This window comes from Mustela nigripes, chromosome 3 (genome assembly GCF_022355385.1).
Source record: "Mustela nigripes isolate SB6536 chromosome 3, MUSNIG.SB6536, whole genome shotgun sequence".
Taxonomy (NCBI): domain Eukaryota; kingdom Metazoa; phylum Chordata; class Mammalia; order Carnivora; family Mustelidae; genus Mustela; species Mustela nigripes.
In genome coordinates, this window is record NC_081559.1 from 150705666 (window position 1) to 150720364 (window position 14699).

Genomic DNA, 14699 nt, shown 5'->3' on the forward strand with positions numbered 1-14699 from the left:
CCTGTGATAGCTTGATTCTAGCACATTAAACCACTATTTTTCTGTGACAGATTAAATGAATTTATGGGTTTTATCTTAGAAGTAAAAATTTTAAAATACGTTGTGCTATGATGGGGACTGACCAAAAAAATAGTCTGTACCATATATGTTTTCCGGTTATCTTATGAAAAAGTACTTTAAAGAGTTGTCAAACTTAAATAAGCTATGTATTTCTTTTACAAAAAGACAACAGTGTTGCCTTTTTCTGTAAAGGGAACTGGCTGTAAATAGTATGCTACTCAATAGCTACTTTGAGAGTAATCTGTCTCGAGATGAAAGTGATGTTGAAGCAATGTGGGAGAAAGAAACTACTTTTGAAAAAAGATGTGCCCTATAGAGTATGTTAAAAATGCATGTTTAGAAATGTTTCCATTATCACATGACTTTGTACTCAAAAAGATATAAATACTTACCTATTAAAACACTTAGAAAAAACTCTCTTAATTTTGTACTTTAAAATTTCAGCAACAGGGGCGCCTGGGTGGCTCAGTCAGTTAAGTGTCTGTCTTGAGCTCAGGTCATGATCTTGGAGTCCTGGGGCAGAGCCCTGGATCAGGCTCCCTGCTCAGTGGAGAGTCTGTTTCTCCCTCTCCCTCTGCCTTCCCCCACTTCCAGCCCCTCCCAAAGCTCTCTCTTTCTCTCTCAAATGAAATTTTTATTTTTTTTAAAAGATTGTGTTTATTTATTTGAGAGACAAAGATCACATGTAGGCAGAGAGGCAGGTGGGGGCGGGGGAGGGGAGCGGCTCCCTGCCGTGAAGGGAGTCTGATGAGGGGCTCAATCCCAGAACCCTGAGAGCATGACCTGAGCTGAAGGCAGAGGCTTTAACCCACTGAGCCACCCAGGCACCCCCCAAAAAAGAAACACTTTTGATTGGAAGAAATATCTGGGTTCCTACTGGCATTTATGGACAGAGGCAAGAGATGATGCCATTAATGCATGGAACTCTTCCCCACAGTTTTTTAAATCTACTTCAAAAGAGATGAACAGTATCATGGTTAATGGAATCGTTATATTTACTTTTAGGATGCATTTATTTATGGATCTGATTTTGTAAATTTTGCAATGAATGCAATGATTTTGAATTGCATAGTACTCTCTTATTTTAGAAAAAGATGTTTTTGCTATTATGTGTTTGTATATTTCCTTTGGTTATATTTCCTCTCTTCCCTCCTTTGGGAGAATATATAATTCTTAAGCTGGAGCAATCTACCAGCTCTTCTTTATCTATCCTTGAATTTCACATCATTTTATCTCATCATGCTTTTCTGAAATGCTTACAAAGATTTCTTTCCACATGACAGACTCAGTTTTTAGAGTAATGATACGTTTCTTTTCCTATTCCATAGAGAGCCTTCATGGGTATTCAGAGTTGTTTTCAATATTGTTGTTTTAAATCACTAGATAAAATATTTTCGGGGATGGGCTTTTCTCCTGAGTCTTCAAGTAGATTCTCCCTTTCCCTGGTTCTTTAGTATCCTTTTAATGCTCTCATTTTGTTATTACCAACAGGTAACCTCTAGCTAGTTACCAAACTTTCTGTGCCTCAATTTTCTTGCAAAGTGGAAGTAATTCCACTATCTATAAGTTTGTGGTGAGGAGTAAATGAGTTGAGGACATATAATGAATTTAAAACAGTATCTGAGACATACTAAATGCTCAACTAAATTTGGCCTTATGAAACTTTGAATGAGATTGATGATAAACTGGCAGAGAGGTGTTTTTTTTTTTTTTTCCTTGAGAGAGAGAACTGGTGCAGGATGAGTGGGGAGGGACAGAGGGAGAAAAAGATTCTCTCCCATGCAAGCTCCTTGCTCAGCATGGAGTTCAACATGGGGCTCGACCTCACAACCCTGAGATCATGACCTCAGCTGAGAGCTCAAGAATTAGATGCTCAACCAACTGAGCCACCCAGCCACCCCAGCAGAGAGATTTTTAATTACTTCTTGATGCCCCTGTTTTCTTAGGTTCTTGATTTCCCATGATCGTACGTCAATCTCCATTCCACACATGCATTTATTATAATAGCCTTGCCTAAGAGAAGTGCAACCTTCCTCCAAACCCACAGTGCTCTTGTTCTCTGATGTATTAAATCAATGAAAAACTACAATTTCCACTGTGGATTACACTGAGAATTATTTCTGCTGCTGCCTTGATATGTAGTCAATATACTGGGAAGGAGGTGAATTGTGGCAACATTTGATTTCAAATGAAGAAGTGAGTTATAAATTAGATGTGAGTATAACTAGTAGACAGTTTTGTTGTGCTTAAACGGTAAGGAAATTATTAAAGAGGTACTGTGCCAGGTTTTATAGTGGTATGGTTGTAATTCTACAAACAATAATTATGCAAAACTACAGTAAAAATTAATTACTAGTCTTAATAATCTAGACAATAAAACACTAAAATTATTAATTTTAGTAATTGCATTTTCTCAAAAACTCAAACACATTAATTCTTTATTGGTAAACTAATGGTTAAATTTGAAATTTGTACTATATTTTGCCTTGTTGATGACCACCTAAATGCAAGGATAAATAATATATATGAAAGATAAGTTACAAAGCAAATTCTATAAATACTATATAAGGAGAGGAATAACAAACTAAACAATGGTCAGTAGGTCAAAATCTGAATTAAGGCAAATTATAATTAAGCAACTAATTCACAGATGCAGAGTGTATCTCATGTCATGTACCTCATGGACATAGGAGGTCAAACTAACCTCCTAACATAATGGTGTGGCAGACACTTGCTAGTTGCTCATCAAACCCATCACCTTTCTCCAGCCTTTTCTGAGATTAGGTGTGGCCATGGAATTGAATTCTAGTTCATTGAACTTGTCAGCAATGTTATTACCACCTGCAGGTCTGGCACAGAACACCACTCTGTGAGCAAATCTCTCTCGGTTCTCCTAGCTACTGTCTGGATGTTAATGCCCAAGGCAACTCTGGAAATCATGTGCTGATGATGGCTGAGCCTCGATTTTTCTCGTCTTGGACTGAGTGAGTGGACAGTCCTCTGCCCTACCACATGAGCAAGAAATAAAATTCTATTGTGGTAAGCCACTGAAATCTCTGGTATTACCCATTTCATTTATTAAGAGTTCTCTATCATATGTATTTTAATGTTCACAATCCATCTACACGCTTCATTAAAACTGATATAATGAAATGTTTTGAGCATAATGACACCAATCCATCTGCTTTTCTCTAACTGCACACAAGGATCTAATAAAGAACTACATTGTGAAGCAATGTAACTGAGAAGTTCTGAAGAATGGAAGACTATTAGTCACCAGTGTACTGAAATAAGACAAATTCAGTGAAATTAAGTTTATTCCAGGAAAGAAGTCAGAAGGAAAGAAGTCATGTTTTGTTTTTGTTTTTGACAAAGATCACAAGCAGGCAAAGAGGCAGGCAGAGAGTGGTGGTGGTGGTGGGGAAGCAGGGCTCAATCCCAAGACCCCGGGATTGTGACCTGAGCTGAAGGCAGAGGCTTTAACCCACTGAGACACCCAGGCACCCCATAAGTCATGTTTTTAAAAACACACAAAAATATTTCTATTACAGATTTGAAAGCCAAGTTAATTTGAGAGAGAGAGCTTCTAAGTTTTGGTAAAACATGGTAAGGTAAGAACTATGTGGTAGAAAGATAATATTTTTAGATTTTAAAATCTCAGTAAGTACTCTGCTTTTAAAGATAGATTAAGGCCCTGACTGCCTTGTCCTATCAAATGATTCCCTAGTCTTCAAAAAGCACAGGAAAGATTGATCTGGACAATATTCCCACAGACTATAGCACTTCCAGGCCTCTTGGTAAATATCTGTTTGGCATCCAAATTTTCCTGTCCTCAAAGATCAAGGTTAAGATCCTGTAAGCATTGAAAAAATATTAGATAGCAGTTACGGTTGCAAAATGAGCACAAGATTTGGGAGAAGGCAGACAGCTGGTTAAAGCTTAAGTCTACTTCTTGGCACCAACTCATCTCTAGTGTGCCAACAACAAAATGTCTCCTATAGAAAGTTAACTCTTCCCAGTCAACATAAATCAAGTCCATTGACTCAGGCATCCGATCATGAAGAGTTTTAACATCAACTAGATTTATTCAGAGAATGAGCTGGCTTACATGTAGAATTTGACTGCTTCACATTTAATGGTTATATTAGCCAGGACTCTCCAGAAAAACAGAACCGATAGGATCTATAGAGATATTTAAGAGGAGATTTATTATAGGAATTAGCTCAAAAGGTTATGGAGCCTGAGAAGTCTCCCGATCTGCCTGTCATATGCAAGTTGGAGAACCTGGAAAACCAAAGGTGTAATTCAGTCAGAGACTAACAGCCCAAGCCAGGAGTTCTGGTTTCCAAGGGCAGGAAAAGATGTGTCTCATCTGAAGAAAAGAGAGAAAATTACCCCTTCCTATTCTTTTTCTATTTGGCCCTCAATGGATTAGATGACGCCTGCTCACATTGGGGAGGGAGGATCTTCTTTACTCAGTCTACTGAATCAAATGCTAATCTCCTCCAGAAACACCCTCACAGACACATCCAGAAATTATATTTATTCACTATCTGTGCTCCCCTTTTAGCCTGCACAAAACTCCATACAAGCCCCCATTAGCCCACACAAAACTAACCATCACGATGATGGATTAGGTTTTAAAGGTTTTGCTTTCTTGATAAAGATGATAAACTTTTCTTTGATGATAAAATTTTTAGCATCATCACTCTTTCTCCCTAGTTTTTAGACAAACAGCCACAGCAGCCCTGAGCACCTCCTGACCATCTTATTTCCGGCAGTGATTTTTTCTGATAATAAACAGAACCAATGCCATGCATTCTTCTTGTTAATGGAATTGCAACTCTATGGTATAGTAAGACTTGCCTCTAGATATTTTCTGCTGTAGTTTTATATAACATTTTCATATTTAACCTTTTGCTTAGAGATCGTCAATTTGAAATCCTATTACTGTGGTACATACTTGTCTAATTAGAAAGGATCTTTGTGTTAAGTCTGTGTTTACGTTGATAGTGCCGTTTAAACTTTATACTGTAGCCAAGGAAACAATATGATAATGATGCTCAAAATGAATCTTAACAGTTTGCTAGAGTTAAATTTTCCAGCTCACATTCAGGCAATGTATACTTTTCAGAAAAAAAAAAAATACCACAGTAACATTTTCTATTTAGAACTACTATGCACATGTTTGGCTTATCCACTCCATGGGGAGTTAAAAAAAAAAAAAAAAAAACCTCTTGGAAAATGTGGCATTATTTTTATTAGGTAGGGGAGTGTGTGTGTGTGTGTGTGTGGTATTTATTTATTTATTTTAATATAATTATTGTATAATTTACTTAATGGGTTTTAGCTTGAGTTTTTGAAAGGTAACACGACTATAAGCAAATTGATAGGAAAGTGGATAACAATGAATTAAAGGTTACTGGCAGCCCAAGACACTGTTTATCTCTTTTGAGGTAGACAGAATTCAAATTGCCTTCATTAGCTGAGCAATATGCTGTGGAAAATGAGCTAGGTGCTTATCAAGAGGCTCTTTCATTTGCATTTTTGCTAAATTATCAAGCTGCTCTGTTTTCTAGGTGCTTAAGAGCTGTGAATAGGAAAGAAAGAAAATTTTTCAGTTAAGTAAGCTTGGGGGCATTTGAGGACTAAAGAAAAGAAGTTTATCAATGAAGATGTCAGAATTGTTCCTTGGATATATGTGATACAAAAAGGTAATCTTACAGACAGTTAGGATCTAGGATGTAAAGGCATTAATTCTCCCCACATTCACCAGCAACACAGCAAAGCTAGAGGCTGTTCTTTTGATAAATGATCAATACTTCAGCATGACACCACCCTAGCTGCCCTGCTGTTGCTAGTTAAAAGTCTGAATTTCAATTAAGCAGTAAATCTTTATGGTATTACATCTTGAACAGACAGTTAACTTCTCCCTAATCCCCTACGATTCTGAAATACTATGATTTTGTAGTCATTTTCCTTAAGCTCACTCAAAAGAAAAAAATGTGTATATGTGATAAGTAAAAAAAAAAAATCTTCCAAATGAAACACTAATTATTAAGTAATTTGTTTTGTCTTAATGGAATGCCTACATACAAAATTATTATATTTCTATAGTATAGATTGAGAGGCTTTCGAATGCATTAATACATAATCTGAATTGAAAGTCCATTGACATGCTTGTGTATCTTTAGCTCATTATGTTCTATTTCAATTCTATTCCACATATATATTCCTTGGAAAACCTCTTAAGTTGTGCCAAAACCCAAAAGCATTCATAACAGCAATTACACTTAAATCAGTGTCAACATTCTAATCTCCTCTGTCATCTCAAATATTCCTATAGATTTTTTTCTTAAAGCTTTTTGTTTATTTTCAAAAAGTATTTCTTGATACCTAAAAAAATGCAGCTAATAAAGGATATATCTAAAAAATGTGTGCAGCTTTCTTAAGGATTTCAATATTTTAAGAGCAAATATAGGCCATTTGATAGGCACCATCACCAAATTAACAAGATTTCAAAGCTCCAGGTTTATAGTAGCCTTAACAACTGGGTCTATTATTAGAATAAAATACAATTTTGGAATTGTAATTACTGGAATAAAAAAAATTTCTCTGTTTAGAATTTTAGAAGAAGTCTTTTCCCAGAAGCAAATACAATTTTGCCTCAATCAGCAAAATTCTTCCATTATAGGTGCTATTCTTCTCAATCATTTAGAATGCAAACATTTATATTAACAACTAAATTGAAGATGTCTGAACTTGTTCATTAGAATACTTGTGTAATTTTGGGGTACCTGGATGGCTCAGTGGGTTAAAAGCTCTGCCTTCGGCTCAGGTCATGATCCCAGGGTTCTGGGATTGAGCCCCCGATTGGGCTCTCTGCTCAGCGGGAAGCCTGCTTCCTCCTCTCTCTCTCTGCCTGCCTCTCTGCCTACTTGTGATCTCTGTCTGTCAAATAAATAAATAATATCTTAAAAAAAAAGAATACTTGTGTAATTTTGATAAAAATAAGATAAGGGTGGCTGGGGTTGCTCAGTCGGTTGAGCATCTGACTCTTGATCTCAGCTCAGGTCTTTGTATCAGAGTTTATGTCATGTTGGGTGTGGAGCACACTTAATAAAAAAAAAAAAATTAGAAGTAAGATAAACACAGTTAATTTTTAAATGATTTATATATGAAGCAGTGTGGGCCTACTATCACATTGCAAATATTTTATTATTGGATGCTCAGGCACAGCCTAGGTTAAACATTCCTGAATAGAAAGCATGTCTACTTGCAATGTCCCAGCCCTACAATACAACATCCAGAGTGAGAATAGGTATACAGCATGGTAGAGGCTTCTTGAGCTAATGATCAGTTAGCCAGGAATTGAATGCCGCCTACTCAACTTCAAAGTTTGGCTTTCATTCCCCTACTATACAGTAACATCTCCCAGCATACTTGCCATTGACTCTAAATCAGTTCTTAAGAATGAAGTCATAGGTTCATAGTCAATATACCTAGTAAGAACAATGCAAAGGGCCATTTTATTGTATATTAGATATTTTCTTTTAGAAAACAGAAACAGGTATTTATTTTATTTTCTTTCTTTGAAAGCTGATATTATTTTAAATTTAGTTCAACTTACTTCATTCTACCCATATGTTTGAACTTTGTGCTTTTTCAAAATGCAAGGCTATTACACTAATTCAACTAACTAAACTTTCTGATGAACTAACATAGCTTAATTTAATGGCTGGGTTTAACTCATCAAGGAGGAATTAAGAGTTTTATTAGCTGATTAGCTGTTATTACAACAATGCATGCTGTATTTTCAACAACATTCTACTACGGTGAGGAAGAAAAATATTTAAGTCTTGATTACAAGAATTGTAAGAGGTGGATGCTTAGGAATCTTCTAACTCTAGGATCTTGTAATTATGTGAATTTTTTTAAACATTAAATTGAAGTATGGATTGTTATCTAGGAAGAAACACATGCTTCTTATGTGAAATAAGTATTATTTTAGTTATCGAATTTTTTAAAATTTACTTTTGTATATCAGAATAATCATAAAGATTAAAAATCTGACAGATTTGTTAGAATAGATTTGCAAAAAGTTGTTTTTTGAATAAAAATAAAGATATAATACGAAATAATAAATTATGTAGTCATATCATACTGGGAGACCAAGAAAATGGAAATAAGGATGAAAGAAGCAAAATTTTGCAAACTAGAAAGGTGATAACAGAAAAGAAAAGAACAGGAAGATGGCAGAAGCTGCATCACAAATGTCAGTCAGGTTAAGTTTCAAGTGGCAACACTGTAATACGGTGTAGAAAAAATGGCAGAATTTCTTTAAGCATGTTCCATGACTTAAAATACTATGAAGTCTTTTAAATGGCATTTTATAGAAAACAAAATTCACTTTATTTACAGAACACAGTGTAAAGTTCTAATTCCTAGGCACAGACCACACAAAAAACCAGCATGTCTACTGACATTGACATACTAATTCTTGTTCTAAAATGTTATGGAAAAGCTTTTAAAATGTTTTATCATTTTAAAAGCAAATTTGGAACCAACACCTTAAAAGTTTTTAAACTAGTAAATCACCTGGGCATTCCAAAAATAGAAATAAAAACAGAACCATCTGCAATGAAAAAAAGCTATGCACTTACCATCATGATTAGGATTTCCTAGTGTCCATGGCTCATCTGAGTCAAAATGAGTGTCTCCCCCAATTCCTGGTCCAGGGAAGTAGGCATGTGCCAAAAACCCTCCCTCTCCATCAAAGGGAGAACTGTCTCCATGAAAACCGGAGGCGAAAATGATGGTTATATCCACATCGCGTTTGCCATTTTCCAATTCGCTGTAAGGAACTTCTTCAAAGGTCAGAGGAGTTACATTCTGCCACACATCAAAGGCACGGCGAATAGCTTTGCGGGTTTCAGGGTCTCCTACTTTGGGAGTTACGTTCTTTATACTGAAATTTAGAGAAGAGAATAAGAAGTATGGCTTTTTAATATTCCATCCGACTTACTACAGATTGGCTTTTTACAGATTTTGATCTATTCAGTTGAGTAAAATACTGGAAAAACAGCCTTACATAAATAAGGAAGAAATTAATCAATGCCTCATGTCTTTATATCTAGGTTTCATCACCTGGGGTCATTTAATTCTCAAGAGAATAGTATTCCTCTGGCAAGGCTATAAATAGAAGTTCTCTGCAGAATGGGTTAACAGTAGGGTAACTGGATCAATCAGTCACTTTGCCTCCTGAACAAAAGAAAGGCAGCTTTGCCAAATGATCAAACAGGTGCAACAGTCTCGAGCTGAAACTAAAAATTCAATTTCTTTCCTGTTATCATTACTTTTAGGGGCTACTTCCAAACAATGTCCTTGTGTTATTCTTTATTGATGAATACCAATTTGGCTGACAAGAAGTTATTTCTTTGTTTTCATAGAAAAGGTTAATTACATTTTCTTATATTCTATTGTTTTCTTATGATATATTTAATTCTTTCTACTTATAAAAAGCAAGTGGCTTTTTAGTACAAAAGTTTTAAATTATATGAATTTAAAGAAGTGACTAGGACATCATTTATTTAGTTTACTTTTCTTGAGGCTAATATCAAATGGATACTTTAACCTGAAGAATCTTACAACCATGAATCCATATATTTACATTAAAAAAACTTAATACATAAAAGACAGTATAATATTCAGTAATGAAAGAGAACTGAAAGTAATAAAAGAGAACTGGAAGCTAAACAATTTACAGTAATGGAGTAGTAGTTAAATTACGGTGTCTCTATCACATATCAAAATATAACTAGGACTCAAGACTATTTTTTGTCACTTAAGGCTATTTAGTAGCATAGAAAAAATTTAAGATATGCTTTCCAGTATAAAGATAATAGACAAATTATATTTTTAGCCCACTTGTAGCTTATGTCTCAATAATTACAAATGTTGGGCAGATATCATACTGAAATAATAATAATGGTGTTAAGTGAGCATTTACTATGAGCCACGCAAGCATTTTACAATAGGAAACTTAAGAGGAAATTTCCAGTGGTTTTTCAACTTAAACATTCTGACTCAAGAATCCATTGTTGTACAGTCTAAGCTAGGCCACATATTTAAAACAAGGTTTTCACTATTTTCTAATACATATCTATACTGATTATTTGATGGTAACTATCATGCATTGTATATAAGAAAAATGAAGAAGCAAACCAAGTGGAAATGAGGTGGAGGCAGGGAGTGTTCTAGGAAGGAGAAATGACAAGTGAAAGGCCTTGAACTTGGACACATGCTTAGCAAGTTCCAAGAACGGTGCGGTGGCCACAGCTGAGGCCAGAAATGTAGCAAAAAAATCAAAGATATTGGCCACTGTAAGGAGTCTGGCTTTTGTTCCAAGGGAGAGGGGAAGAACTGGAGCATCATGAGCTAAGTGACATTGGACTTGCACTTTTTAAATAAATGACTGAGCATTGCGTGGAAAATATATCGAAGTGAAGCAGGAGTTGAAGCAGGGAGACCCACTGGGAACTCTTGCAGAACTTCAGGTGAGGGATGACAATGGGGGGACTACCAGTAGAGATACAGAAAAGCAGAGAGATTTTAGATAAATTTTGAGCATACACCTGCCAAGATGTACTGATGGTTGGACAAAGGCTGTGAGAGAAAAGGAGGTGCCAAGGAAGACACTGTATTTTCTGAGCTGAGCAAAAGGACGGACAGAATAAAATAAGTCAAACCTGTTCAAGGAGAATGTTACACAGTATTTTGTTATTGTTGTTTTACTTGTTTGGTTTAATTTCATGTGTTCCAGCGTGATGCTCTGAACTCTATTTCTATATTGAGACATCTGGTGATGCTTCTGTCTGGCTAGCCTCTGAAGTGCCTCTCTGTGGCTGAAGAGCATTCAGATTAATGTTGTAACTTTGAATTTTGTCTAACTTAATTTTCCCAGTAGTCTTCTACTTGACTCCCACCATGCAGGAAGACCCTCATTAGTGGGGAAGTATTTTTATGACACATTTGAAAGAATGTAGTACATAATGGCTATTGTTCTAGATGCCTAAGAGATACAGCTGCGAGTAAGATTCTGCTCTTGTAAAACGTACATATTTTAGTGATAAAAGATACACAGGCACACAAAAACCCAACCCCATCAAAAAGATAACTACAGAGGGCAACAGGTAAGGGTGAGAAAATGAGATAAGTAGATGATAAATGGGATTTCAATGATGACAAAAGGAGCCACACCTGCTTCGCTAGCACTAGTTGCTAGCCAGAAGAAAGAGTGAGCCGCCCACACACACTCGGCCAGTTCAAAGAATGGGAGTGCTCAGTGGATTGGTGTAAAACGAACCCTCAGGACAGTGGTTTGAGATTGAAGACAACTGGCAGGAAGTGAGTTATCTTCCATGAAAGGAAACCACTGGTGAGTTTTAAGCAGACGAGTATCCTGGTATTATTCTAGTTTACAAAGATCACTATTTCTGATGAAAAATGATTAAGGAGACAAGCATGGAAGCAATGAAACATTTTGGAAGTTCAAGCAAGAGAAGACAGAGACATGTCCCAGAGTGGTAGGAAGGGAGACATGAAGGATTGGATCATTTCAGTGTGTGTTCCGAGGGTATTATTAATGGGAATTGGTATTTATTCAATGTGTAATGAAGAAGTTATTTTGTTTTAAAATAAAAGATAATCTTAGAAAAGAAAAAATCATTAGTATGATATGTATAAAAGTACATAATGGTTCTGAGAAAACTGAAGCAACATAATAAAGAATAATAAATGTGGGGGCACTTAGGTGTTTCAGTTGGTTAAGCGTCGGACTCTTGATTTTGGCTCAGGTCATATCTCAGGGTCCTGTGATCAAGCCCATGTCGGGCTCTGTGCTCAGCACAGAGTCTTCTTGTCCCTCTCCTTCTGCTTCTCCCCCAGCTCATGTTCTCTCTCCCTCTCAAATAAATAAATGAAATCTTAAAAAAAAAAAAATCCAAAAAATCATTTGGATTTGTAAATACATCACGGTGTTTTTCAAAGCTATGCCCCGATTAACTTTGGTTAATCAAAGTTTATATTTATATACTTAAGTTATATACTTTGGTTAAGTATATAAGTATACTTAACCACAATATTTGTGATGTCATTAGTAAATAAAGACACATAATGGATGTCTGGGTGGCGCAGCCATTAAGCTTCCAACCCTTTTCAGCTTGAGGTCATGATCTCAGGGTCCTGATCTCAGCATCATCAGATCAAGCCCTGCCTGGGGCTCCTCCCTCAGCACAGAGTCTGCTTAAGATTTTTTCCTCTTCTCTGCTCTTCCCCACCGTCTTCTTGCTCATTCACTCTCTCTCAAATAAATAAATAAATCTTTAAAAGATACATGAGTGTACTTTGGTACATGAATGTACAGTCAGAGTTCTGAATGAAGTACAAAGAACTAATTTGGGAATTTTTATGCCATTAAGATGTATTTTGTATTTACTAATGATTGAAATAATAAGGGGAACAGAGCTATCATATGGTATAAAGAATAATAGGACTGCTATTCTTAGTAGTTCTAATACATAATGCACAAAGTTATTAATATATATACTTGAAGAACAAAAAATGTTATAAATGAATAAAATGAAATTTGTTTCAAAAATTTAATAGAACTAATTTTAAAATGTTTTCACTTTGCTTTTCTGTAAACAGAGTAGTTAGAGTGAACATATTTTTCATTCTAATAAGACAATTGATTGCATTTTTTGAAGACTTGATCAGGTCTTTTTCATTATACTATTTCATTGATTCTTTTTTAAACTTCCATGCTGCTAAATTTTGGAACTTTTACCTAAAAAAGTTAACAAATGTTAATTTGCCTTATACAATCCTACATAATAATCCATGCCTTATACAATCCTACATAATAAAGCTGATCAAGTGGAAATTTCTTGACCTTTTTATCATCAGAACTATTAGTAGTGAGGGCAAGGTATGTCAATCGACTTATAAGATAACTATGTAAAATCAGGATTCCCTAGCTTCAGCTGTACTGAATCCCTATTAATTCATTTAATAACAATTCTGAATAGTAGTCATGCAGTATTTCCCCTTTAACTTTTTCAGAGAGTAATAAATCTTTCCCAAAGTTACAGCATTATTTTATCTCTAATATGAAAGTAAGAAAAAAACCTAAATATTTTGATATTTGTATTGTATATTAAAAGTTAAAAGAAGTTTGTACTCTGCCTTATAATTCTTAGTAGAAACATACACATCTCAATAAGTGAGATGTTAAGTTTACTATGCTGCTTCTAGGGTAATTTTTAAAAGTGTAAAAATTTGACATTCAGAGAAACAGTAAATTTTGAAGGAATGAGACCTTTACTAACAAAACTCCACTGAAATATGCATGTGTTTTCTTTATTGATGACACTGGAGGAATTATTTTGCTTCATTAGTTCTGTAAAACAGAAGAACATAAAATGTAAAATATCACACATTTGTTCATTTGGACAGATGTTATAAGAGATGTGAAACAAGGCCATTGCAATAGGTTTTGTCCTTTCAAATGAAGTAAACTCTAATTAGTTACTCTAGTGACATAGTAAATATTACCCTATGCCTAATATTACTGTGGAAAGTCGGATTCTCTAGTTACATCATCACTGGATCTATAGCAATTTATTTAATAACATCTCTATATATTAACAATGACTATTTGCTTTCGGAATTTTGACAGAGTGATAAATCTTTTCCGAAGTTAGGGTAATGTTTTATCTCTAATTTTGAAGGAAGTACTAAAAAAACTGAATGCTTGAGCATCTAGTTAAGATCCAGAAGTTGTATATATACTTGTGTCAAAATTATTTTGGTATGGTCAAGAGTAAATACCCTTTAATCAATTCAACAGACAAAAATTAGTTGTCCAAAAAAGCATACTAACATTTTATGAAAAATGACTGGCAACTAAATGGAACTTACTGTAACTAGGAAAATAGAAAATTGCTAAAAGTATAATAGAGTAGAAATAATAAGCTATATAGATATTTTCAGATCCATATCCAGAATGTATTATAATATTCTATCAAGAGAGAATTAAATAGACTAATATAGTTTCATTCACACTATGTTTATATGGCTTCACTTTTCTTTTTTGTGCAAGACATGGTCAGAGAATAGAGATTGAATATGGAGTCTCTTTCTCTAGAAAAGCTTACATTAAATATTTTGTGATTTCACAAGATGCTAGTTTTCCAGGTAAGGCATACTGAAGTACATACTATTTTGGGTTTTATTTATTTTTTTTTAAAGATTTTTATTTATTTATTTGTCAGAGAGAGAGAGAGCACAAGCAGGGGGAACAGCATAGGGAGAAGCAGGCTCCCAGTTGAGTAAGGAGCCCAACGAGGGACTGGATCCCAAGATCTTGGGATCATGACCTGAGCGGAAGGCAGACATTTAACCCACCCAGGTATCCCAACTCTGCATATATTATTAAAGTAAAATAATAACTTCTGGTGTGTATCCTCAGAGTCAAAAAATTCACAAACATTCACTAAAAATCAAGGTTAGCTAAAGGAGAATTTACTAGGAAAATCAATACCAGTTAATATAATATAACATACTATTATCACATTAAT

General features: G+C 35.0%; 1 protein-coding gene across 2 annotated transcripts in view; it reads right to left on the bottom strand.

The window, feature by feature from the left end:
* Window positions 1-14699, bottom strand: part of MMP16 (matrix metallopeptidase 16) — a 289876-nt gene that overhangs the window by 115531 nt on the left and 159646 nt on the right. For both annotated transcript variants that reach the window (XM_059394824.1, XM_059394823.1), the window contains exon 4: window positions 8724-9028. In XM_059394824.1, coding sequence (XP_059250807.1) covers window positions 8724-9028 — 305 coding nt within the window. The remainder of the gene's footprint in view (window positions 1-8723; window positions 9029-14699) is intronic.